Source organism: Kwoniella shivajii, chromosome 10 (genome assembly GCF_035658355.1).
Source record: "Kwoniella shivajii chromosome 10, complete sequence".
Classification (NCBI taxonomy): Eukaryota; Fungi; Basidiomycota; class Tremellomycetes; order Tremellales; family Cryptococcaceae; genus Kwoniella; species Kwoniella shivajii.
Window position 1 is genome coordinate 1,066,560 of NC_085917.1, and position 26,419 is coordinate 1,092,978.

A 26,419-nucleotide genomic window follows, 5' to 3' on the forward strand; every position below is an offset into this window, starting at 1 on the left:
GGATCGTTGTTTGTTGCAGTGAGGAGACGTGATATTGAAGATGGGTCTCAGAAGGTTGAGAAGCACAAGCACATGAACAAAGGTTATAATGATTGATATATTACTCCGTTTCGTCTTTTCTTTTCCTTCTCGATTCTTTTTCTGCGCCTATGAGTGGGTGTTCCTTGTTATAATTATGTTCTCTGTGAAGTTGTCTTGTAATCAACGCGTTTCACTGAGAAAGGTTTGGTTGTTGTTGCAGAGTCGATGGATATGGAGGTGGGCGACGTGCAAAGGGAGCAGCAACGTTGGGAAAATAAAGGTAAAACAACCGGAAAAATCTTATTTTTATTAAATGACCGAAATGATTTCTTTCTTTTGTTTAGTTTCCTTTCACCTTCTACAGTCTCTCTGGTCGATATGTTGCACTGCTTCTTCAAGAGGTGCGAAGCGGTCGATGTGATCGATACTAGTAGCTCGTTCTCAATAGATGCTCGACAACGATGTTGCCCGTGATGGTAAAAGTGGAAAAGGTGGAACGCGCCGGTACGTGTTTTTGACGAAAAGAAAGAAAAAGACCTTCTTTTGTTCGTTTCAGGGTAAAAAATCGCCTTAGGCCTCTATTTTTTGTTTTTTTTGTTACTTTGATTAAATACGCCACCACCTGAGAGAAAACCAGTATAGTCCGAATACTGTGAGTGAGATACCGGGCCTGGAATCCAAGTGCTAGAGTAGAGCTTGGATGTGTTGGTGATGAAGATGAGTGAATAGACGCAAAGTCTATTTATCGAGTGAGGGGAAAGATCTGGACAAGAATACAGAACAGAATCAATAAGAAACAATAAGAACAACAAAAACAATAAAAGAACCGATTCATATCGATCATCTTCCTCTTATTTGAACAAGAGACTTTTGTTTATCAGTGTTTGTGTATTCTATCGTAGTGACGAGAGAGATATATTCTTTCTCCTTGACACCTTTTTACAATGGGGCATGTCATAACGTCTTTAGATTTAGAAATGTATGAGCAAGTCACCGATACGATTTACTCGGAAACTTCATCTCTCTTCCTACAAATAAACCCCCTTCATTCTCGGATGGGAAGAGAATTACAGTTTCTCTTCCAGTTGAGCTTAACGCTTAACTCCTAGATAGAATCTATCATAAACAGTGTTGATTGAGAATCTATCGTAAAGAGCGTACACCGTATTCTCGATAACAAGGCATTTATATGGGACAAAGCGAAAATGAATTCATAAATAAACTTTACTCCTCTGATGCTGTAAAAAGGTACCCTGACCTTTTTCGCGTATTTACTCACAACTCTTCTAACTTTTTAACAGTAAATAAACAGATTGCAGATTGCAGAGAGCAGTCATAGAAATTGAAGATGATCCACAAATCATAAATAACGTCAAGATTGTGTTATGCACGGAATGCAATTGCGCTACGGCAACGAACGTGATGAATGATCTACGGAAACCGCCTACGGGATGATCATTATCATTCTGTTTTGGCAAGCTTGTATGTTCATGTTCTTAACAAGGTTTGTTTACGCAATGATCTTCATACGCCGATCCAACAAACGCCCCATTACTGTTGGAAAATATTCACTTGTTTAACCACTACTGTATTCTTTGTTACTGCCTATGCCGATCATCTTTACCTAAAGCATTATGAACAACTCTCAACCCTTCGTAGCTTAATCAACTTTCCTATATTTCCGCAGATCGTGATCGCCTGTAAGACCCGTCGGATAGGACAGAGTATAAACATATAGTGAGTATTGATGAATCGTGAATCGTCAAGTGGGAAAAGCAGAAAGGACAAACAAAGGTTTGTTGTCAGCCTCTAGAGGAACGATCATAATCCTTAACGAGAATAGGTGTGTAAGTACAAAACAGTACTCGATCGGAAAATTCAAGCAATCAGTCTTAATTCCTATCTATTGCCAGTGGCCCTCGTCGCTCTCGAAAGAACCAAAGCGAACATAAAGTTTGACTTGATATACCGTATCAAACATACATTTATTGGGCCCATCTGTGTCTTGCTTCCGAAGGCTCACTTCAGAAAAAACCCACTTCCATACTCATTCCCAGTATTCTTCGTCTTCATTTTCGTTCATTTCATACTCTACTCAATAAGAGGGATTTACAACTCTTCCCATCGTGTAAGATCCATAGGTTTAGCTAATCTAGGTACGACGTAAGGATCGAATGTCTATCCAGATCAAAAATATCAGTGTTTGCACAATGAAGCAGGAGCTCATATGAAAAACGGAAGAAGGTGTAAAGAAATGTGGTGTAAAGAAATGTATGGGATGAGGTTTATAGTCAAAGAGGGCAATCCCGTGATATCGGACACCTGGTGGTTGGTGAGCGAGAAATCACTTACTTTCCAATACTGAAATAACGATGAGACGAACAATGGAGTCAGCATATCGAGCATTTATAGGGTCACACAGAGAATTACAGTCCAGACGCCGCTGGAAGGTATCGCACGAATAACGTTGAAAGGTAGAGACTTTAAGACAGTCTTCTCAATTGGGAATTGAAGTTCAGCGAGGGAGGAAAAAGGAAAACAATCGCTTACGGGGTTATTCAAATGATACTCTTGGGAAGATTCTTTTTCGTATCTCTCTACTATACAGAATTTAGTCTGATCTTTAGGATCCTGCATCACATGCCAATCGAGTGTCTATGAAAACATCTCAGAGTCAGTAAATCATAAATGAAAGGTGGATGAGATGATATTCTGACAATACTAAGGAAATGTGTAAAGCGGAACGGGCTACATACCTCTTTATCATTTCTGTATACTGAAGCAGCTTCGATCAATTTAGCTTTGACTTCTTCCACAGCTTCCTAAATCCATTTTCTCATGTCAGCCCTTATTCGCTCCCTTCTCGACTGTCACGATTGGGGGAAGAAATAGCTCACGGGAAGAGCTTGAAGATGGACTACTATAGTGTATACCATTTTTGCTGATCAATTCAAATTGATTTGGGTTGATTATCTTATCGGTATATACATATATATATATCTGGAGTAGCTGATGTATGGGAACACAAGATGATTGACAAAGGAGTACTTGTTCACGGGAATCCCGTTTTCTTTCGATTATTTTGTCCCAACTTTTCTTTTTTTCCTGGTTCTATAGCCGCATAGCATTTGATGGAGTCCCCACAATTCAGATGACAAATGCCGCTCTTAAGCGAGGTAGTTACGTAATAAAGACCTGCCTACTGACTTTCGGGTATTGGGATTCAAGTGAAGTAACCGGGTGAAGGAATTAATGAATTAGATACTCGTAGAGAATGGGATTCAGCGTCTTGTTTCATCATTCTTCATTCTTCATTGACCATTAGCTCTTTGTTGTCCAACTTGGTCAAGATCATATCATAGGACAGCCAGAAACGAATCAGGGACACAAATAAAATGTCATCCTACAAGATACCAGTACCCAATAGTAAACATACTTTCAGGGATGATTTGTTCAAAGGAAAGGTATTGTTTTGTACAGGAGGTAAGTTTAATCACGATTCACCTTCTTCTTGTTCCCATAACTTCCAGGTTCAGTCAGTCAGTCATATGAATAAAAGAGATGTAGGCTGATACTAGCGGGATGTAGGTCGAAGTGGTATTTGTTATAAAATAGTCGAAACTATGATGTCTCATGGTGTTGATGCTGCTATAGTAGGAAGGGAGTAAGTTATAGTCCTGTCTCTTCAACTCGTCATTTCTCGCTTTACTCTCCTAGTTTATATCTCTCTCCTTATGCCCTCTAGCAAGTGAATACCCGAGATGTAAGCTGATACCGAAGACAGTGCGAAAGGATTATTGGAATCCGCTCAATCACTCGAACGATCAACAGGTAGTAAATGCATCGCGACTTCTGCAGATGTACGAGATCCTGAACAACTGGGGAAAGCAGTCAAGGAAACAATAGACAAATTTGGTAAAATTGATTATGTTATATGTGGTAAGTCTTTCTATGTAGCCCTTGGAACCCTCCCTGCCTCGTGCAATGGGGTGTGTACTGATCAGCTGGTCTGTTTAGGTGCTGCTGGGAATTTGTAAGTTGAAGATCTGTCATTAGCATAGGTGATCTATTGATACATCCCATATCTCCCCTATCCTTTGTCTTTTATCCCTGATGCTGTCTGTCCCTCACCCAATCTGTATTTATAAACGTTTCCGCACTGCTTATCCTCCAGTCTCGCGCCAATTGATAACCTTTCCCCACGAGCTTTCAAAACAGTGATCGATATCGATTTACTGGGAACATATAATACCATAAAAGCGACTATACCTCACTTACGTCAATCTCACGGTGCATACTTGCACATTTCAGCTACGTTACATTATAGGGGATTACCTTATCAAGCACATGTATCAGCTGCCAAAGCAGGTGTGGATGCTTTAAGTAATGTTCTAGCTGCTGAAGAAGGTCCGAGGGGTGTGAGAAGTAATGTCTTGGCACCAGGGTGAGTGACTGACTTCGACATCATTGATGTCTTTATCAAATATGGCAAAGTCTCCGAAGGCAGGATAGAGACCGTATAGAAGGAGACAACCAAAGGTTACAGTTTTTTAAGTTATCAATAGCTAAGAAGTTATTGGCTTTTAACGCCTACCATAGCCCAATAGGTAATACAGAAGGGATGTCAAGGTTAACACCGAAGGGATGGAAACCTGAGAATGACATTCCGTTGGGTAGAATCGGTGATACATGTGAGTGCCTCCCTTTATCCGGACGCGACTTTTTCGTTTGACTCCACTTCATGACCCATGTTCAAATCTATCAAGAGAAGGCTACAAGATGATTGGACCAAGCATGCTAATACGTATATCTTAAATATAGCCGATATAGCAAATGCAGCTGTATTCTTATTTTCGCCTGCGGCAAGCTGGATAACTGGTACTGTCACTGTAAGTTGACCTTGTCCCCTCTGAAACGAGCAGAAAATGAATCGAAACGATATAGGTCGTCGATGGCGGTGAACATCACATTAGACAGATGTCATTACCTTATCCTCAAAGTTTATTAGATCCGGATAGCGTCAAAGGAATTATTAAAGGGAAGTTGTAGGTCTTAAGATACTTCTACTGGTGATGCGGAATATGTCAGGTCGTGAATTGGTCATACGGGAATAGCAAAGGAACCACAAAGTACATCTGTGTGCGGGTGAACGTATGTATGGTGATATCAACAGAAACCTGATACAATATACTATGAAGCGGCCATACAACGATTTACAACACTACTGATCAAGAAACTTCACGTCTTCAAGTCTGAAAGATTCATATCTCTTCAATCCTTCTGAAGTATATCTCATAATACTCAAATGAGAGTTTATCGCTTATACATCTCAGGGACTGGTTTTGTCCATATAACAGTTTCTTTTCTTTTCCTTTGATATTCTTCTTCTGATTGTTCATCCTTTTTCTTTTGTTGTTCCATCTGAAATTTTTCTCTTTCAGCAAGATTAGCTTTGGTGATTTCATCGAATTTTGCTCTTTGAACTGCACGAAGGTTACTTGCTTTACCAGGTGTATGACCTGTCATAGGTATCGTTAATTTCTGACCATTATTGATGTTCGATGCTTTAGCAGGATGAGTTGATTTTGCTGTAATTGAATTCAATGTTGAACCGGCATTTGTATTTGATTTTGTTGTTGTTGATGAAGAAGAAGTGGTGGAAGTAGAAGTAGAGGTAGAGGTGGATAGACGTTCAAATACATTTCGCTTACTGCTCAAATTAGAGGCTCTCTCAATTGGATGGACAGTCACACGTTGACTTGAATTGGAGGTTAGATGACCTTTCCCAGGTGGAGGAAGTTTGGCCACTGCAGCAGACGCGAATGCTGATGTTTTCGCTGTGCGTGAATACGATGGAAGATTTGATTTGGTAAGGTTTGTTGATGAAGTGGATGTGGAAGATGGGATATTAGGAGTGCGAGAGGACTGAAGTGGTATACGACCCCGATCCATTGTAGGTTTTATTTTGATCGTGGGGTTCTTACTAGCGATTTGAGTAGTATGTCGGTTTGGTTGACTGGGTTCTTTCGACGGTATGCGATTCGAGCGAACGTGGAGCTGTCTTGAGAATGGGATTGGTCTGGTTATTGGTACTGTGAGGGGTTTAGCTGATTTATGGGTCGGTTTCGTAAATGTTTGGGTGAGACCTCTCATTCTACTCTCAACGACTGGTTCTGTATGAGTTACACCATCACCTTCACCATCACCCTCGCCTTCTCCTTGATGCTCTTGTTCAGCCGAATCACTGTCACATTCATCTTCACCTCTCTGACTGCTGACTGAGTTTCCCAGCATCGATTCTCGTACAGTGATATCTTCTTTCAATGAGCTAGAGCTGGTGGATCTCATCAAGCTCGAGAAGAACCCAACTACTTTTTCAGACATTGATGATCTACTCGAAGAACTCCTTTCCTCGATTGTGGTTGAGATTGTTGAGCTTGATAAAGCAGCATCGGATGGGGCGGACGTGAGTGAGAATGGTGGGTTATCTTGAGAACCATCTGAGGAATCGATAATGCCTTGCGTTGATTCGATAGGGATCTCAATGGTGATCAGTTCATCTGGTATCGTCTTTGTCGGCATAGGACTGTTTGAAGTAACTTCATTAGGTTGTTGACTATACTCCACGAATGTTTGTCGTGAATGAGCAGGGACAACCATCGATTTACTGGAAAGGTATCTGGAGAGTGCTGAATTACTTTCTTTCTTTTGAGGTATACGACTTGTCGTCGATGTTTGTTTCTATTGGAATACTTAGCTTCTCCTTTTTTCAATTGGCTGCGAAGGTTGGTTGAGACTCACTTGTATACCGGCGTCTATTTCATTGACCAATCCTCCACTTGCTGATGCCTCTGACCCAGGCGCGGTGTTTAGGGAAGCTTTCAATCTCGAGCTAGCAGTTGGTATCGGTATTGATGATTTAGGTATAGGTTGAAGTTGAAGTACTTTATATGTAGATTTTTCCTTGTTCGCCGGAGAGTCGAAAGAAGAGTTTGAATTTATCGAGGTTGATAATACACTTGAGCTGGATGTGGAACGACGGAGTGAATCACTCAATCTTCTATTGAACAGATCATCTGTCTGTTGATTGGGAATGGTGGCTGTAGGATATCGGGTTTTGGCTGTACATGCGTTATAATTGTTAAGATTTAGTGGTTGATCAGTACGGTAGATTGTAAAAGATGAGACTCACTCTTCTTTGACGAAACTATATTATCTAAAAGAGATTGACTTCCTTGTCTCTTGTGTACGGATTCTTTCGTCCAAGTCGTTGTATTCATATCATCTCCTTTATGCTCTATGCGTTCTCTCTCTTCAGGTGGCGATGCTATGACTCTTTCATCGGTTATAGTATAATTTGCTTCATCATCTTCAGCAGGTAAATAATCACCTAAATCAAGTGATACATCCACATCCACATCCACATCCACATCCACATCCACATCCACATCCACATTCTTCGATTTCGAGTCCGAAGATCTAAGTTTTGCCTTGGGTGTATCTTCAATCCATTCAGGATCATAGTCACCTTCACCTAAACTGACGTCGAATATAGGTCGAGCATCAAGTAAGAGTGATTCATCTGAGAATCGAGGTAACCCGATCCAAGGTGTTGGAGGGGGTTGCAAAGTCATTTGTTCGAGATGTATAGAGAGAGAAGTTCGAGTTTTTTTGATATAGTGGTGATGATTGTGAATGCTGGGCAAGAAATTGAGTATGGACAAGTGTGCTGGCGTATGGTGTAAATTGTATGGTGTATGGTGTGTTGAGATCCAAGAAAGTCAAACATATCATTGACGAAAAGAAAAGAAATCAGTCATGTCGCGTTGATCTTGTTTTGTTTGGTCCTTTGGCAGATTATATGGGGGTATCAAACAAATAATTACTTGTTTCTGAACTGGCAGCCCATAGTGAATGGGGTATTCTTAGGAGACAACTGAACCATGCATAGGATAGTGTTTGTATGGGCCTGCATGGGATGTCTTGAGTACCCACTAGATCAGTGAGATCCTATGCATGTGTCGAAGCTGAACCCATTGAATCTGCTCTTTGATTATCCCCCCTTTTGGAATTATTTCTATTACCGGTTGAAACTGTTTTATCATGTCTTGGCGAATGAGAGTATAAGATATGGATGACGTATTTTCAAATGGCAGATCGAAAGTAGACGAAAAATGATCGTTGCAGTCCTCAATTTGAAAAACGAAGTATATATATATATATATATGTAATCCTTGTTCATTTGTATAGTGCCCATCAACTTCCATCTCATAGCAATCTGTTCCAAGATGCATCTTATCACTTTACTTGCGCTATTACCTCTAATAGCAGGTATACCAACCCAACAACAACAACAACAACAACCATTCCAGATTCAAATTCAAAATCATGTAAATCCTCTAAAACATCTATCAGCAATATCACCTTTTTACATACCGACACAAGATCCTACACCTTTACCTTCATCATGTGAACTGGATAGAGTCAGCTTATTGATAAGACATTCAAGCATTCAGGGGAATGACGATGAATTCGAACAAACAATGAAACCTTTTATAGATAAAATTGATTCGTACAAAAAAGATCAACGAGGTAAATTACCTAAAAAGGGTGAATGGGCATTCTTGAACGAATGGGATACACCTATCAAAGAGGAAACGCTCGAGGTCGTTTCGGATCAGGGGAAGAAGGACGCCAAGGTGGGTTTCGGGTTTTTCTCTTTTCTTCGGGCAGGGGGTGGGATGGGGGCGAGGAAATACTGGACAGGGGGTGGGATGGGGGCGAGGTAAGACTGGGCAGGGGGAGGGATGGGGGCGAGGTAAGACTGGGCAGGGGGTGGGACGGGGGAATTACCAACAATTAACCACTTCAAAGTCACTCATTGTCTAGACGGCGGACGTGCCAGCTGAGCTATGACGAGAAGAAGTGCCAACTGACGCTTTGTATTTCATCACTCATGACGAATCAGTTCCTCGGCAAATATATCAGAGAACAATATGACTCGTTATTCCCTTCGAAAAAGAAGACGACCACGAAAAAAGATAAAAACAAGACGTCATACAAGGTAAGTTAAATTCGCACGATCACCCTCTCCCCATGCCCCCTTCACCTTCCAGACGCACCGCCTCATGTTCCCTGCACGTGCACGACAAGACAAGACAACTACTGATATGTATGTATTCACGCTCCAATAGATCTGGACAGCAAGTTCACCTAGAGATATCGATACTGCCAAAGCTTACATCAAGGGTGGTTTCCCATCGCACCAATCGGGAGATGACGGTGAAGGTGATGGAGAAGTCGTTCAATTAGTCAAAGTGCCCAACAAGGCTAAAGACTGGGACAGATCTCTAACTCCTCACGTAAGATGCTTCGCCTAATCTGCTTGACACCGATCCGCGCGGGAAAAAAGCTAACTTGATTCGCAACGATGAAATAGAAAGCATGCGATGCATTCGAAAAAGTCTCTTCGCTTGAACCAGCAAATAAGTGGTTAGCTGTCTACGCACCAAAAGTAATTGAAAGATTACGAGGTGTCATACCTGAAATCGCGGACGAGCTGGTTGATCAAGATATCTTGGCAATGCAAATGGTGAACTCTCATGCTCTAACATAAACTTGTCGATTGTTGTTGTTGTAATGAACTGTAGCTAATACCCTATTTGCAATTCCTTAGTTGTGCGGCTACGAAACAATCGCTTCTGGTCATTCTCATTTCTGTAAACTTTTCACAGATGAAGAATGGTTAGATGTCGAGTATTATTTTGACGTAAGATTCCATTATATGATGGGGTACGGTTCTCCACTAGCAGCATATTTGGGTATGCCATGGAGTAAGACTGCCAAGCATCTTCTGGCGGGTAAAGATACAGGAGGTGATCATCCATCATCACATCCTCCGAAAGATGAATACAAGAAAGGTGGGAAACTACCTGAACCTAAATTACCACCCAATGCCACTCATACGCAATTGTGAGTAGATCTCCATTTTTTTGATTTTATTTTTAAGTTTGACTTGCTAATTCTTTATTGATTAATAATTGATAACTATAGGCTTCACCCTTCTTTTACTCATCGAGAATCACCTGCCTTCGTAGCTGTTTTTCTCAACCTGTTCAATTCAACATCTCATCCTCATCCCGCATCTGAAACTCCTCCTTTAGATCATAGAGTAGATGATAGAGCATGGAGAACAAGTCATTTAGTATCATTCTTGGGTCATGTCGCTCTAGAGAGATATCATTGTAAACACGATGGAGATTACGTTCGAGCGGTAGTCAATGGTATACAACAAACTATGAGTGGATGTGAAGATGGTTTGGAAGGAAGTTGTAAATGGAAAACATTCGATAAATGGATTGATCAAAGAGCTGCCAGATGGGGTGACTGGGAGAGTGTCTGTGAGAAGTAATGGAGATACATAAGGGAATCTGAGTTACAAATGGTATTATCAGACACATCAACTGCCAAGGTCGGAAAGGATCGGAAGGGATATGAGGAAACACGGGATAATTGCTTGGATGATCGTTCTTTTTAGACTATACTCGTAGTCTCATCATACATACATACACATACAGGATTGATCTTGTAGATTACGTACACATATACATACATGTTATCGATATTCTGTACGAGGACCAGCAATACGTGTGGTGCAACATTCCTTTATCTCCCCCCATCTTATCAATCAGTGGATCGACGGATGAGGTAACCTCGGCGTGCCTGACCGAAGATGAAGTAATCGTTCCTTGATTTGTAATCACCGAATACCCGAGGTCATGGATGGATTATCAATTGCAAAAGTAGACATGATTGATAAGGCACTGTGAGAAGATGCATAGAGTACTGATCGTGGCCGGTGAGGGATGGAGATGTGGACGCATGTGACAGCGGGATGAAGGGGGGGGGTGGAAAGCAAAAGGTATAAAGAGAGGCATTTTGATGAGTGATGAATGAGGTTATACCTTTTCCCATCCACCAAACAAAACAACTCACATCCCGCAATAGCAATAGCAATAGCAACAAATCCCAAACTCTCTCACAAGCAACTTAAAAGTACTAAACTACTACTCCAAAATAACCAAATCAAGCAATGTCGTCAGTGAAAAACATCATCGTATTCGGATCAACTGGTCAACAGGGATCAGCATTTATCGAGGTAAGTCAGCCAGCTCTATTATTCCAATGAGACCTACATCGGGATCACAACCATCAGGATATTAACTATCTTTTCCTCGTCTTTTTTTTTCAGGGATTATCGAAATATAATACCCCTTCATCAATATACAACATCTTCGCATTATCTCGAAATGTTACTGCAGGATCTTCGACCAGGTTATCCAACTTGCCAGGAGTCAAAGTCATTCAAGTAGCTAAGAATTACATGGATAAACCCGAACAAGCATTTGAATCCACCGGATTGAATGTCAGTGATGTACATGGTGTATTTAACGTTCAAGGTTATGTTAGTGAAGCTGTTGAATTAGCTCAAGGTGAGTTTTATAGAATTCACTTCTCCGCCAATCCTGCCTTTCATCTACTGCTTGTGTACAATGGGAATGGAATGGCATGGAATTGAGGCTGATGAACATCTGCTTACCCACCTAGCCAAATCCATCATCGATGTCTCTAAGAAATACGGCGTCAAACATTTCATTCAATCTAGTATCAGTTTCGGTGGATTGGAAGATACCAAAGCTCCTGGGTAAGTGACCATTACTCATCCAAATCTACAAAGAACGCCACGAAACTGACTCAATATGTTATTGATAATAGGATGGAAGTGAAAAGACAAATTGAAGATTATCTCATTGAATCCGGTATTGGATATACGATCTTACGTCCAACTCAATTCATGGATAACCTTTTACCTTCATCAGCATTCATGTTTAAGATATCTAGAACAATGTTAATAAGACAGACATTCTATAATAATCCATCAAGAAAACATCAATTGATATCAACACGTGATATCGGTCATTCAGGTTCTGAATCCATACATAATCCATCCAAATATCTAAACCGGATTATCGAATTAGCAGGTGACGAATTGACCGTTCAAGAAATCCAAGATGTTTACGAAAAAATAATGGATAAACCAATTGACTTATTAGCTTTTTGGCCTTTGGTCTCTTTCGTTAAATGGGTCAGTCCATTAGGTCCAATGAGTAGAGTAAGTTCTTTCCTTCCTCTTTTGCATCTATAATATGGAAAATAAAAGGAAGCTATCTGATTCATTGGTTGTATCAATAGTTCTTCGATGATCATGGGTTCAAAGTCGATATCCCAAAACTCAGAGAGGATTTACCAGAAGTTGAATTCGAAGATTTGGCTTCGTTCTTGAAAAGATACAAAGCTTCTCATTAGTGAACCATTAAAAATACTTCCTCGAATATCCTGGTTGTGTGATTATAGTGTCTTTGGCACTATTTTACTCGTCCAATTATGATAACAATATGTCTAAACTTATAATATGTGATATGTATTGTGTTATATGAAACTGTGACAGACCTCTGGATTTGGTATTGTGTATCCACGAGTTCGTGCATTCATTGTATTGAAGCGTTCAGTCCACGCCTCCTCAATCTGATTTCTTTCTTGACACCCGATGATCCTATTTTCTCTTTCATGATCTGCTCATTACCTTTCTGACTGTCTTCCTCGTCCTGAATATCATCCTCATTGCCATCTGTAATCAGATTCTCTTCAGTCTCACTCAACTTGCCAGAACCAGATAACATTTTTCTTCCAGTATTATGTCTTTCGACCCTACTCTCTTCTACTTTCTTAGTGAATATCCAAACCAAAATCGCATCTGCGATACCAACGATGAATCCAGTCAAGACAGCTAACAAAATTGATATTTCACGCGAATACCCCGCGCCGGTCGTACTTGCAACGTAAACAGCCGCACCGGAACCGAATATGGAAAATAGGATATTCAGGATTGTGGATATTGATTTTGATAATGAACGAAATTCGGATCCCAATCCGTTGCTGGATCCGAGCGTAGTGGGATTATTAGGTGATAGGTAGGATGGAAGATATGGATTTGGCTATTGTAATGAATTGGACGAATTAGCTTTGCGTATCTTACGTCTCAGTTGAAGTGACCAGGCTCAGTGAGATGCAGGGCTGGGCTTGGGATGGAAATAGAAATTCATATGACCAAAAATCAAAGTTGAGTTCAGGAATCGATCGGATTAAACTCACACGATCTAGACTCCCATTCTCAGCTAATCTCATTCTTTCTAGTTCATTAAAAGGTATATAAACCTCAGTTCCGACCAATAATGAGATTATACTATATCTGCTACGATCTATCGGATCATTCGATACATCATGAGCCCAAGGTCATGAAAGTGATCCACACTCAAGAGTGATGTAAAAGCTTACCTAGTCCATTTGAACCTAACGCACGCCGACCGCTGTCGGATGATGCCCAACGAGAAAGACTTTCTAACGTCTCATGAGGTATAGTCGGATTTACGTCTGAATTATCAGATTCATCTTGATTTTCTATCGATATCGTGTGTCCATTCTTGAGTCGCTCCACCTGGATACTTCTCTTTGGTTCATCATCAACTTTATCTTTAATCTCGATTATTGTTTCTGCCGATCCAAGCGATCTATCCTGTTTGGACTGGGGAGAGGATAATCGACGATTTCGATTGGAGTTCGTTCGACTTAATTCCTTTCTCAAATCATTGGGCAGATCCACATCGCTACAGAGTAAATCTTGGATAGCCTCCTGGAGATGAGGTGGTAATGTAAGTAAAGTTGTCATTCACGGATATTGGTATTATCTCTTCTTTATATTGCATCTAAGTCATCTCATATATTCCCAATCATGAAAGTTGTGAATAATGGTCAATTGTGCAGAAGTCAGAATTCTTTATCACAATCGTCATTTGCCAAGTGGGCGAAATCGTCATATTACGTAATATCTGAGCTTTTTTGAAACTGAGTAAACAAGTCAAAAAAGACGCGACGGATTTTTGTCCGTTTGATTTCTGGATCATTCATTGTTGTTGATTTCATCCTTCTGTTTTCTCACTTGTTTCTCATTGATTGGCTAGATCGGTAGGTATTCTCCAAACGAACAAAGATATCTTTTGGAAGAAAGATGTCGTTCATAGGAGCTGGAGAGCTCGAACACAAAGTAACTCAATTACAACGACAATTAGATCATAAAGGTGAGTGATTCACTTCTCCTTCAACTTATATAAATGGGATGTTGGTGTTGATTTCTATCAGATCATGAGTTGAATTCAATCAAGAATGAACAACGCAAGAGAGACGAAGAATCAACGAAAGCCAAAAGAGCGAAAGAAGATGCCGAATATAAGGTGAGTCTACTTGAACATCCTCGATTCATAAGACATGAGGAACGAAGAACCGCTGATGAGACTCGATACAACTTTAGTTGAGAGATGAAGCTGAACGTGCGCATCAAGCTGAGAAATCAGTAATGACGAAAAACACTGTAAGTATCATTCTTCGTATGATCAATATGTTATTGTCTTATATCGTGTACGAAATTGACGGTAATACATGTTCATCAGGAGATATCCCAATTCAAGTTGAAATTGTCAAATCTCGAGTCAAGTTTAACGCAAACATCTGATAAGTTGAAAAAGGAAGAAAAAGAAAAAGAGAGAGTACAAGATGGTAATTCTAATATCCCATTTGTCGAAAGACAATCGCCCTGTCTGTTTGTCCGTAACTTAAACTAATGTTTGAATTAGCTCTGGACGTAGCATTGAATAGCGGATCAGATGGTGCTTCCTTACAAATCAAATCCCTTCAGGCTAGGACGAAACAACTTGAAGATGCATTGAAAGTCTCTGAACACGAAAAAGAGAAATTCAGAAGTCAAGGAAATTTGAATGATCCTTGGGGAACAGGAGAGGTGAGCTATGAGAAAATCGTAAAATCGTCTAGCTTAGCTGACGAATTGGTCTGTTTCTAGACGTTAACTCGAGGAGAGAGAAATAAGGTCATGGCGTTACAAAATCAAGTGGAGAGCCTGAAAGAAGAAAATGCGAGATTGCAAGTAAGTCCAACTACTTGTTCATACACGTAACCGGCATCACAATTGATACCATTGTGTCTTGATATTATAGTCATCAGGATCATCCCAATCCCCCACAACGGATCTTTTCTCCTCATCGACCTCACCTTCACGTCTGAAAAACAAACGTCGCTCAATGTCAGTCTCAGGACCTGCTCCCTCCGAGCTCATCGAACTTGAGAACCAAATTTCCACGCTGCAAGAACAACTTGTCAGTAGAAAGCGAGATCTTGATAAAGCTGTCAATGAAAAACTCGCAATTGAAGCTGCTGGCAAGAAAAAGACATCCAAGTTGGAGAGTGAATTGGAAGATGTCAAAGAGGAATTGGATTTTTATCGAAGAAACGAAGGTTCAGGTGGAGATGGAAAAGAAGTTGAGAAATTGAAAAAGACAATGCAAATTGAGAAAGAAGCCTTACAAGCTAAACTTGACGAAAAACAGACCGAAATCACTCAAAAGATTGAGCAAGTAAAGGAATTAGAAAGGAAAGCCGAAAGAGTAGAAGCGCTCGAAGCCGATCTTGAGAAAGAGAGAAATGCTCGACAGGCTTTAGAAACATCATCAGCTCCTTCAGGCTCATCTTCACCTTCATCAACACAATTGCAAGAAGCACAAGGAAAGATCCAATCTCTCGAAGCGGAACTTGCCAAAGCTCGATCAACATCATCGGCTTCGGCTTCATCCAAAGGAGGTGATATGGAGATTCGTCATGTTAAAAGAGAATTACAAAAAGCTCTAAGAGATAAAGATTACCTCGAATCTTTAGTGAAAGAGAACGATGAATTATTAGCTGAAAAAGATGACGAGATCGCAAGAATGAAAACTGCTATTCCTATTCCTGGATCACCGGTCCTTGGAGCTCATGTGAATAATGCGAAAATTGAAGAACTCGAAGCGGAAATCATCACCCTTGAAGATAAGATCGAAATGCAACGGGAGAAATACGAAGTGAAGCACAAGCAGGTTGAAGGAAAATTACAATCCGCTACTTCAGATCTAGAAAAGATCAAGAGAATCGAAGAAGAATTGAGCCAACAATTGCAGCAATCAAAGGAGGACGCAAAGGTCAGTTTCATTGAAACAGAGTGTTTTTGCGTAACTGAAGTCGTGTGTGTGTACAGGATACAACTGCTCAGCGTGACACCCTTCAAACTGATCTCAAAACAGCTCTTGACCAACTCTCCGTCAAACAAACGGAAGTCGATGGACTCAACTCACAACTCGAGCAGTTACGAAACGACGTCTTGTCCACTCAAGCGGTAGCGCAAGCGGCGCAACAAGAAGCTACCGAGATCAAGGATAAAATGCACGAGGCGGAGAGATCCTTCAGCGAGAAAGAGAAGCTTCTCGATGACCTTGTTGCTAGACGCGATGAGCTTGAGTCTGTCTTGTCGATGCGATCGCACAACGACGAAGACTATGATGCTCTCAGTCAGTCTCTAATGTCTATGACAGATGATATGGCGAAAACGCAAGCTTCTCTGTCGTCTGGCGCAGAGATGTCAGCGCAACTTCAGGCCCAAGCGGAAGTTGCTTCAAAGGAGAAAACAATTGCTCTCGAGAAAGTTGGACAATTATCCGCTGCTGTAGAGACTGCTGAGCGACACCTGGAAGACGCACAAACAGAGATGGAATCCAGGACAAAGGCTAAGGATGAGATCATACAGTAAGCAAAATTTTGCCGTACTGAGTTCTTAACCATAGCTAACGTATACTGCGTAGATTGCTTACAGACCAGCTCGATGACCTAAAAACGGATTTTAGCGCTATACAGCTCAAACTCGATGACAAGATCGCCGAACTTGCTGTGTCTACTGCCTCTCAAGACGAAGTTCAAACTAGATTTGAGGAAGCTGTAAAGTCTCTGGTCCAAGTTCAAGCCAAACTCACGGAGCTTGAAGATGCTCAGTCTGATAGATCTACAGAGAGTGAGGCAAGAGAGAAAGACGAAGAACTCTTCCAAGTTCAAGAAGAAAAAAGTAAGCTTGAAAGGGAATTACAAATAGCCAAAGGTGAATACGAGAAAGAATTGGCTTCTTCAACTTTCAAATTTGAACAAGATCTCCTTGAATCACAAAAACGAGTTGATAAACTTGAACATCAAGTCACTGATCTGCAATCTGCTCTTTCATCTGCACAACAACCGAAATCATTCTCTAAACACGAAAAAGACGTAGTGCTACGTTTGGAGCAGAAGATCGGTCAATTGCGATCCGAACGAGATGACCTCAGACATAACCTCTCATTCGTACAGAATGAAAGACACTTTGCTATACGAGCTGCTTTATCCGAGAAGGAAGCGGCGAATGAAGAGGTGAATATTGTGCAAGCTGAACTTAAGCAAAGAACAGTCGTTGGTGAAAAACTGCAAGCTGAACTGGAAGAAGTCAAGACTGCTCTGGTCAAAGCCACCACCGCAACACTTGAAACAAATGACAACGAAGAAAGTGAGAGATTGATGACCCAAATCTCATCCCTCGAACACGAACTTGCTTCTCAGGTGGACAAAATCAAGGACTTCAAGAATCAACTTCGATCGCGAGAAGAAACCCTCTCTTCCCTGCAAAACCAAGCTCAAGCAGCTGAGAGTCGAGCAGAAGGTCTTCAAAGGGAATTATTGGAAATGATCAATCATGTAGGACAAACTACCAAACTTTCTGATCCACCCCGACAATCCTCTGTTCCTGAAGAAACCAATGACTTACCCACAGATCTGGTCCTAGCTACCAACGGAGAGAGGACAAGGAGAACATCCCTTGGACATATGAGATCGAGATCAAACGCTTCCGTTAGTGTGATGCAAAACCTCAATGTAGAAAGACAGTTGCAAGCTAAGATTGGTAGACGAGATGGTAAGCTAGTAATTATGCCATGAGCTCGAATACAGCTGACAACTTTTAATTGTAGCTCGAATCGCTGAACTTACACATGAACTAGAGAAAGCCAACCTCAATCTTATTTTAGCCAAAGAAGCTCAAGAAGAAACTTTTGAGGAGATTACTGAATTAACCCAAGAACGTGATCGACTCCAAGCCAGATTACAAGATAATTCCGAACACTCTCAGGTAGTGGAAGTGGAAAATCCATCTATCCTTCGAAGTACGATATTGGCTTTGATCACCTATCGACAAAGCGTAAAATCCGCTGAAGCAAGATGGCGGGTCGCATCTGATATCCTATCAAAATCGCGTGCAACAGCCGAACAATTTCAAGCGACCATAGCTGAATTTGAAGTTAAGACCAAGGGAGACACTCTTCATCTCACCCAATTGGAAGAAGAGAAGTCCTCCCTTGAATTGCAGTTGGGTAGCTTGCAGGCAGAAGAGGTCTCTTCTCGAAGTCAGCTGGAAGCTGCAAGGGAGTCAATCGATGATCTTCAATCTCGACTCGCAACCGCCGAAGCTGCCACCAAATTGATTGCGGAGTCTGCTCCACCTGTGTCTTCGTACGAGGCTCAGATTGCCGAGAAAGAAGATCGAATCAGGGAACTGAAAGCTCAGAATATCGAATTCACCTCTCGGGTTGAGGAATTGGAAAAAGATATAGCGAAGGTTCAAGATAATAAGGATGAGGAGATCACGTCGCTAAACAGGACGATTTCCGAGCTAGAAGCCGAACTTCAAGAAAGCCAAGGTCAAATCAGAGGGCTGACGGCTGGGAAAGAAGGTCTAAAAGAAGAGATTGCGGCTGCTGAAAGAGCACTGGCAGAAGGTATGGCTGCTTCCGACAGACAACGAGAAAAGATGGAAGACAAGTACAAAGAAGTCGAAGCCAAGGTGATTGAGTTGGAAGGACTGCTTCAAGACAAAGTATCACAACTTGAAGAGACGTTGCGCAAATCAGTAACCTTAGAAAGTGATCTTGATAATGCTAAGAATCGAGAGAAGGAAATGAGCGATTCTTCAGAAGAAGACAAAGGAATCATCGAAAGATTAGGTCTAGACCTAGCACATCTACGCGAATCTTCTGAAAGCAGCTCTTCAGTGGTTGACCAACTGCGACAAGAGATAGCTTCCCTTCAAGACGCTTCGAGATCCCTTGGACAGGAGAAAGAAGCTGTCATCAACGAATTATCCGATCTCAAATCCTATGTGTTATCTACAGATCAAAGAAGTGGTGAAATCCAGAGAAAACTTGAAGAAAACGTTGTTCAGCTCAACGAAGCTAAGAAAGCTAAAGAAGAAGTGGATGCTTTGATCAACCAAATTCAAGTCAAACTTGAATCATCTGAAGAGAGTCGAAAAGCTACCGAGCAGTCGCTGGAAGGCATCAAAATCAGAATGGATGAAATGTGAGTTTACTTTTCTTTTTGCAGTCTTGGAAGGAATGGACAAGACTGACAGATTTTTGTAGATCAAGTCAACTTGTTTCTGCTCAAGAGGAACTCACATCCGCACGTGAAGAAGCGATGACTTCTTCTGCTAAATCAGCTGAGCAACAATCTGAATTAGATCAGCTACGAGAAAAGAACGCTGAGCTTGTAACTCAACTTGAAAAGGCTCAATCGTCGGCTACTGACGTTGATGAGTCCCTTGTAACTGATTTGAAAGAAAGAATAGAGCGTGAGTACCTTCCTCTTCGAATGGAGAAGTAACAAATGTTGATTATGATGGTTTGGATGGGTTCGCAGAGCTGGAGATCTCCTTGACTCACAAAACGGAAGAAGTAGATGAAGCAGACGATCGAACTAGAGAAGCATTCAAGTCCAATGCTAAGTTAGAGAAGAAGATTGGTAAATTACAAAGACAATTAGAAGCTTCTCAGGTTGAGAAAAACACAGCGTTAAACAAACTTGCTTCTCGGCCCATCCCTACACCTACTACCTCTATATCTCGTCCAGTCGAATCACAACCAACATCCGTTGCTCCTAGTTCTACTCCTGCAGCACCTGCTGCGACCACAACTACCACTCCTGCGTTCGTAGCTAAACCAAGAGTGGTTTCAGCTCCTGCATCAACACCATCTCAAAGAACACCTTTATCAAGTGTAAACATATTCCAACCTTCCCCAAACAACCATGTCAATCCACCTTCAACAGGTCATAAAAGACACAGAGAAGATGATCCCGTCAAACCTAAAGTAGAGGCTATCATGCAACTTCAACCAATCCCACCTCATTCATATTCACCTAGAAAACCTATAAAATCAACTTTTACTCCTCAAAGAGGTGTATTCGCACCCCTAACAAACCCTACATCCCAGTCACATTCACAACAAACGATGAATAAACTTTCAATATTTTCAAATACCAATGAAGGTGTTGATATAAGTAAGCAAAAACCTGCTTTCCCATTACCACCTACAAGAAGTGCATTTCAACCTAGACAGTGAACAAGTGGGAGAAGATGGTATATGAGAGAGAATTTTGACGATTGATGATTAGACAACTGGACATTCTGATTTTTCTTGCTTTATGATTTCTTGATTTTGATGTAACATAGATATGATGACAAAGTGCATGAACATATATATATATATATATGTTTACTTATATATACTTTCCTTGATGCAGTGATTTGGATTTTGGCTTTTCTATTATACAACTAATGGCGAACACGATACCATGTGATCCGGGCATCTCCTACCTCTTCTTGTTACTCTGTGGTACACTACCCCTATTACCTACACTCAGAACCATATGAGCTTCTCCAGTCTTCTGTTGTCTTCTAGCGAAAGCATCTGTCATTCCTAGTGGTGTATCAGTAGCATTCATCGTTAATTGTTTTCTTTCTTCTGCGATTTTCTTTAATCGTTTCTCTGTCTTCATTCTTCCTGATGTTTTACCACTACACAGGGTATATCAGCTGATACTTCTTGTGATAGCAGAAAAAGTTTATACTTACTGGAATTTATGTGATAGCGATTTCCAAGCTTCTTTAGGTGTCATATCTATCGGAAATGAGAAATGATCAGTATATTGTCCCTCTTCGAGCTTGAGAAGGTATGTAAGGGAAAAGAGGATTACACTTACTTCTTCCGAATTCATCATGATAAACGATATTGATATCAGGTTTATACCCTTTATAACTCTCTAAAGCATCTCTGGCTTCTTGTTGTTCTCTCATTCTATTTTCGAATTCTCTTTGAGCTTGATCTTTATTTCCACCTCTTTGCATTATTCTTTCCATTTCTCTTTGTGCCGTTCTTCTCCTATGATCTGCCAACCATAAATCCTTTTCTTTCTGGACACGTTCACGTTCTTTGTCTTCTTCCGTGGTTTGTTTTATGGCTCCTTGATTTCTCAACATTGATAATATACCTGCTACCCCGTTTCCTATCACTGGTTCTGATTCAGATGGAATCTAGAGATATCACATAACCTGTCAGCTGAATATTCGATTACACACCAGAACCGCGGGGAAAGCAGTACTTACGCCTTCACCTTCTTGCTTGATACTCTGGATCTCCTCCAACTGCTTATCAATCTTCAACCTATATTCATCCACTGATAATCCTTCTCTGGCAGCCATCTCTGCCAATGCGTCGTCCTCTTCGTCAGACATGTCCTCATCTTCTTCCATCTCTCCTTCTTCTGCCCGTTCTATCTTGACTACTACAGGTTGCTGAGGTGCTGAAGGTGGTGTAGCCGCTCGTTCTTTCTTGACTGGCGCAGCGACTGATTCGAGGTTTACATTTCGGACGAATTCAGAAGTATCGTCGAATGTTATTCGACCATCTTCTTCGCCCTCACCTCCATCGATCGGTGCTGAAGCTGCATCCTCCTGCCTTTGTTGTGCGACTGCGAGAATTATATGTCAGCTTTTTCGAGTCAACGAAAGGGCAAATGAGCATGATACTTACTCTGTGCTGCCAAATCCTCAGCCTTGACCTTTGGTTTCTTCTTAGAATGTTCTCTTCTCGATCTTGCCAATGCCGCTTGAAGATCATCGTCATCCACCAGATTATCCGGTCCATCCGTCACTATTCTCTTTGTGAATATCGGTTCACCATCGACTTGCATGTCATTCTCGTCTTCTCCGTCTACTTCGGCTTTTCGTGTAGATCGCTTGGCCTTTTTTTTCTGCAAATACAAAGTGATCAGCTGCATAATAATTCAACTCAGGATATGCAGACTTACTTTTGACTTCTTGAATCCACCTTCACCCTCTTTAGCATAATCTGAAACATCAAATTCCTCTACACATCGAGTCTCGTCAGTTGTCTGGGCCAACGATGCCACACAGTCTAACTCACTCGCATAATCCAGATTCAGTTTCACTTTAATCGCAGGGGCATTTCCCATCTCAACATCTTCATCGGTGATCTTCATCTTCTTTTCTATCGGAGCACCAAGTCTGAAACCCTAAATCACAACAAGACACATTAGCGTTTTCGTTCGCTTTCGAGCAGAAATTGTTGATAGGAGATGAACACACCTCTGATTTGGCTTTACCGGATGTAAACTCATCATCGTATTTGCCCAATATATCAGCTTTGACACCTATTCTATCTTCATCGAATTCTTCGTCGTCAAATCCGGTATATTGTTCAGCGGCTTTCCGTTTTCTTTCTTTAGCTGCTTTGACAGTTGCGTCATCGACCATATTGACGTTTTGAAGCTCGTCCTCTATTTTGTATGTCAGTTGTGCGATTACTTACCGAAAGTGATGGGAAACTTACCATCACCTTCCAATATCCTATTGTCTTTCAAAGTAAGGATGACATCTTGACCTTCTTCGAATTCGTCTACATCATGTCCGACTTTCAATCCAGTCAAATCATCTGCAATGGCATGACCAAAAGTCAGTTAGGTTACCTCCGTGTCAGAAAACGGAATTATTAACTGACTTTCATCATAGATAGCTTGATCAGCTTCTTCCATTTCTTTTGCTCTTTTAGCAGCTAATTCTTGAGCACGTTGTTTCTCCCTTTTCTTTTGTTTCTTGATCCATGATTTAGTATCTAGACTATCATCTTGATTTGATGATCCCAAAGTTGATCCTTTCAATTTAGCGTTGAGAGCTGATCGATTACGTGCTCTGCGAAGGAACAGGAAATTCAAGTCAGGATGTGATTTCTGCGAATAAAGTATGAACGCTGTTTACTATTTCCTGTTTTCTGAAGATAACGAAAGCGAAAGAAGGATAATTGGGAAGGGGGAGGAAATATACAAGGAAAGATGGATTTCAACTTACTTCTCAATTCTCTCTTTCAAGTCCTTTTCTTCCTTGGCCTTTCTCATATCTTCCCTTCTCTCAGCATAATTAGCTTCTGCCAAGGCATCCTTATCGATTGGAACCTCTTCCCCTTCAGCTGGTGCTGCTGTCGAAAGTCCCAGCTGTTCTCGGAGTTTGAGGGTCTCCTCAATAGTGAGTGCTTCTGGGTTCATCGACATGTTGGTATGATGTCAGATGAATTCTTTTCCTTTGGAATATCAGCACGAACAGAGAATGGTCAAATAGAGAGATGAATGTTGGATGCTCTCGACAAACATTCACAAATGTATTGTTGCTATATTCAATACTTGGGTGGCAAAATACTCAAACGACCAGTGGTTTCCCTATGGTGAGCGGTATTACGGCGATATGTCTGGATGTGGCACTTATCTGACCAGTATAAATCCACTCAGCGCAAGTCTCCAACTGATTACATCCTTTTGTTGTGATGAATCCCAATCTTTCTTCATTCTAAACAACATACATATTCCATAGTCAACATTCATACAGCCTCTCTCATATCAATACAGTAGATCCTTTAATATTCGTTGGACATAAAAGTGAAGAAATAGTTGAAGATGCCACCAAAAGGAGGACCAAGAAAAGCCGAACTTCGAGCATGTCTGATCTGTTCCGTCCTTCAATCAACAAATGACTTCTTGACTCAAGGGTGTCCCAACTGCGAAGAGATATTAGAGGTATGTCTCGTACACATGTTTAATATTCAGCTGTGAGACTGTCCTAAGTGTTGCATTCAGCTGATTGATGTGAGTAGATGAGAGGTTCAGCAGAAAGAGTTGCGGAATGTACAAGTGTCACGTACGATGGGATGATAGCTATGATTGAACCTTCTGAAAGTTGGGTAGGGAGATGGCAACGAATAGGTCAGTAATGCAAAACAGTTTCAATTCGCTGGTAATAGGAATGCGGAGATACTGATCCAATCATGCTACTATCAGACAAAAAGATGAGAGGCATATATGCTGTTCGAGTTACAGGTAGACCTCCACCCGATGTCATAGAAGCTATAGAAGCGAGAGGTGGAGTATACAGACCTAGGGATGCAGTAGAAGATTAGGCAGGCATGTCGAGGGAAAGTGAGTAATTGGAGAGAAGAGGCCCAGAAGACATATGGGCGCATATTCCGTATGGTGTGTAGACATAACATTATAACGACTTCATGAGACTGTAAGCATATGTATCATTATTCGCATCGTACGTTACTTTCCTCAATGGACGAGCATCTCATTTCCTACTTAATGGCGTACAAAGGTCCTTCATCACGCAATGGAGATCGAACACTTGTGTTCTAGGTGTATGCCATTATACAATTCATTCACATTCAGATTCTACATATGCTTCTTACTTTGTCTGCCTTCCGTTATACCTCACTCCAAGGAAAAACTCTATACATTTGTAGCAAGTGGAGCTTCGTTTGTTCCGCTACCGTACTTCTTGACAGGTTCCTTAGTAGCGTTCTCATCGCCCTACGTAATACAAACAATCAGTTTTTGACATAACCTAGCTCATACCGATTAAGCGATGAAACTCACCTTGAAATATTTCACTTCTTTATCAGACATGAATCTTGAAACTAGATCAGCTTGGGTTTTTTTGAATGAGAATCCAAATCCTTCATGAGAATAATCTTTCTCGTTGGCTTGATCTTTATGGTATAAGATCAAAGGGAAATCTGAATCTTTAGTTGCTGGATCTAATACGATAGATACCAATGCGTTGATCGTAGCTTTTTTGGGAATCAAGTGAAATGACCATCGCTACTCGGACCACCATCCCAAGATCAGTATAATGGCGTTTAGTCGTTGGGAAGAGAACAAGTACTGACCTGCTTGTTCTTGAATTGGATCAAAGTATCATCATTCTTAACGATCTCATAACCCAAGTTCTCGGAAGCAGGGAATAATTTAGGTAAACCGAACCACTGTCCTGCCATCTTATATCGATCTACGTTATTTGTGAATTATATCAGCTATAGCTTTTGGAACGGTTGTTAAAGCCCCTCGCGTATAGATGTTTTACTTACCATTGGCATATACAAATTGATCATCGTATACACAAGCAGGAGCGTATCTTGCTACCCTCTCTACGGTAGGTTGACAAGAGTAAAGGGCAATCACATCATCGATGAGTTTTTGTCTATTGGGTGGTAGAGGGATTGATTTGGATGGATTAGGTTCCATGTCTTCTGTAGGTAAAGTTTGTCTGGGTTCGACACTCTCTCCTGTGACTCCAGAAGCTGCATTTCTGGTGTCGATGATGATTTGAGGGATATCTTCACTTGACATTTTGGACGTGTCTTCTTTTTGTTGTTGTTGTAACGGTTGAGATAAAGAGAATGATCTACGTTGTTGTGTTTGAATGGAGTGGATTAATGAAGTGTTATTGTATTTCTTCTCAAGAGACGTATATCCTCTTGTGTTGGTATTGCTAATAGTGTTTGCCCGTGAATGTGTTGAATAGGAAGAATGTATTTGTTGTGGATGTAAAAGTGGTGGCAGTGATAAATTAGATATCTGTGATCTAGTTAATAAAGGTCTTATAATCGTAAAGCTGGATGATGTGGAAGATGATGACGATGCGTTATGGGTTGTTGGTAAAGGTAAATGAATTATGGCAGATCGACCAGATGACATCAGTCTATTCTTTGGGTTTCACCGTGAATGATCTCAGGTTTAGGTATTCTATTATTGTTGGTAGTTTAGCTATGACGAAGTTTTCTAGCCGTTCTACAGCTTATAATGGTATATGTAGAGGACGAATGCAGATTGAGTCTGATTGAAATTGGGTAAATGAAGGAGGAGAGAGGGAGGGTTGTTATATATCAATCGATTTCATTTGGTTTCATTCTTAATCTCATCGCATCGGAACTTGGGCAACAACAAATGTCCTAGGTGTCCGATCTACACGTCCAAGTAGATGCTTATCTGCCCATCTGAATATCAGAAGTAATTCTCGTGTTGATCAAAAGCTTTTGACCCGGTGATTGGAGTATACCTAGATTCCCAAGATCACTCTGATTGCGAGCTTAATAATATCGTGAATGGATGAACGGATGAAAATACATCAAGATCGAAATGCTCAGTAACACGAATCGCGATCGCAACGTCATCGAATAAATCGTAACATCTCTCTTCCCAAAACATGTTC

General features: G+C 41.0%; 10 protein-coding genes across 10 annotated transcripts; 5 read left to right on the plus strand and 5 right to left on the minus strand.

Moving 5' to 3' along the window:
• Positions 1-2,130: 2,130 nt before the first annotated feature.
• On the minus strand, positions 2,131-2,957 carry IL334_007283 (uncharacterized protein; the record flags this gene model as incomplete). The annotated part of the gene is made up of 4 exons (XM_062938973.1): positions 2,131-2,199; positions 2,572-2,676; positions 2,778-2,843; positions 2,919-2,957. 4 exons carry the CDS (start codon positions 2,955-2,957, stop codon positions 2,131-2,133), a joined length of 279 nt encoding a protein of 92 aa, XP_062795024.1.
• A 459-nt stretch (positions 2,958-3,416) lies between these two features.
• On the plus strand, positions 3,417-5,070 carry IL334_007284 (uncharacterized protein; the record flags this gene model as incomplete). The annotated part of the gene is made up of 8 exons (XM_062938974.1): positions 3,417-3,504; positions 3,610-3,685; positions 3,806-3,960; positions 4,039-4,054; positions 4,196-4,465; positions 4,621-4,712; positions 4,843-4,910; positions 4,966-5,070. The coding sequence occupies 8 exons, from the start codon at positions 3,417-3,419 to the stop codon at positions 5,068-5,070; spliced, it is 870 nt and encodes a 289-aa protein (XP_062795025.1).
• A 264-nt stretch (positions 5,071-5,334) lies between these two features.
• Positions 5,335-7,655, minus strand: IL334_007285 (uncharacterized protein; the record flags this gene model as incomplete). Its single annotated transcript, XM_062938975.1, has 3 exons — positions 5,335-6,762; positions 6,823-7,142; positions 7,214-7,655. 3 exons carry the CDS (start codon positions 7,653-7,655, stop codon positions 5,335-5,337), a joined length of 2,190 nt encoding a protein of 729 aa, XP_062795026.1.
• A 654-nt stretch (positions 7,656-8,309) lies between these two features.
• On the plus strand, positions 8,310-10,432 carry IL334_007286 (uncharacterized protein; the record flags this gene model as incomplete). The annotated part of the gene is made up of 6 exons (XM_062938976.1): positions 8,310-8,720; positions 8,990-9,085; positions 9,216-9,383; positions 9,461-9,613; positions 9,698-9,993; positions 10,075-10,432. The coding sequence occupies 6 exons, from the start codon at positions 8,310-8,312 to the stop codon at positions 10,430-10,432; spliced, it is 1,482 nt and encodes a 493-aa protein (XP_062795027.1).
• A 681-nt stretch (positions 10,433-11,113) lies between these two features.
• IL334_007287 (uncharacterized protein) lies at positions 11,114-12,387 on the plus strand (the record flags this gene model as incomplete). The annotated part of the gene is made up of 5 exons (XM_062938977.1): positions 11,114-11,179; positions 11,273-11,513; positions 11,629-11,725; positions 11,797-12,193; positions 12,274-12,387. 5 exons carry the CDS (start codon positions 11,114-11,116, stop codon positions 12,385-12,387), a joined length of 915 nt encoding a protein of 304 aa, XP_062795028.1.
• Positions 12,388-12,569: 182 nt separating this feature from the next.
• On the minus strand, positions 12,570-13,807 carry IL334_007288 (uncharacterized protein; the record flags this gene model as incomplete). The annotated part of the gene is made up of 3 exons (XM_062938978.1): positions 12,570-13,076; positions 13,234-13,340; positions 13,417-13,807. 3 exons carry the CDS (start codon positions 13,805-13,807, stop codon positions 12,570-12,572), a joined length of 1,005 nt encoding a protein of 334 aa, XP_062795029.1.
• A 339-nt stretch (positions 13,808-14,146) lies between these two features.
• IL334_007289 (uncharacterized protein) lies at positions 14,147-20,426 on the plus strand (the record flags this gene model as incomplete). Its single annotated transcript, XM_062938979.1, has 12 exons — positions 14,147-14,216; positions 14,278-14,369; positions 14,447-14,506; positions 14,586-14,691; positions 14,769-14,932; positions 14,993-15,076; positions 15,147-16,160; positions 16,217-16,761; positions 16,818-17,947; positions 18,003-19,386; positions 19,449-19,657; positions 19,726-20,426. The coding sequence occupies 12 exons, from the start codon at positions 14,147-14,149 to the stop codon at positions 20,424-20,426; spliced, it is 5,559 nt and encodes a 1,852-aa protein (XP_062795030.1).
• A 250-nt stretch (positions 20,427-20,676) lies between these two features.
• On the minus strand, positions 20,677-23,430 carry IL334_007290 (uncharacterized protein; the record flags this gene model as incomplete). Its single annotated transcript, XM_062938980.1, has 11 exons — positions 20,677-20,881; positions 20,939-20,984; positions 21,067-21,397; positions 21,470-21,834; positions 21,897-22,116; positions 22,174-22,232; positions 22,290-22,398; positions 22,472-22,662; positions 22,716-22,817; positions 22,884-23,074; positions 23,231-23,430. 11 exons carry the CDS (start codon positions 23,428-23,430, stop codon positions 20,677-20,679), a joined length of 2,019 nt encoding a protein of 672 aa, XP_062795031.1.
• Positions 23,431-23,829: 399 nt separating this feature from the next.
• IL334_007291 (transcription elongation factor SPT4) lies at positions 23,830-24,329 on the plus strand (the record flags this gene model as incomplete). Its single annotated transcript, XM_062938981.1, has 3 exons — positions 23,830-23,949; positions 24,027-24,135; positions 24,211-24,329. The coding sequence occupies 3 exons, from the start codon at positions 23,830-23,832 to the stop codon at positions 24,327-24,329; spliced, it is 348 nt and encodes a 115-aa protein (XP_062795032.1).
• Positions 24,330-24,657: 328 nt separating this feature from the next.
• IL334_007292 (uncharacterized protein) lies at positions 24,658-25,557 on the minus strand (the record flags this gene model as incomplete). The annotated part of the gene is made up of 4 exons (XM_062938982.1): positions 24,658-24,738; positions 24,805-25,029; positions 25,098-25,216; positions 25,296-25,557. 4 exons carry the CDS (start codon positions 25,555-25,557, stop codon positions 24,658-24,660), a joined length of 687 nt encoding a protein of 228 aa, XP_062795033.1.
• Positions 25,558-26,419: the final 862 nt, after the last annotated feature.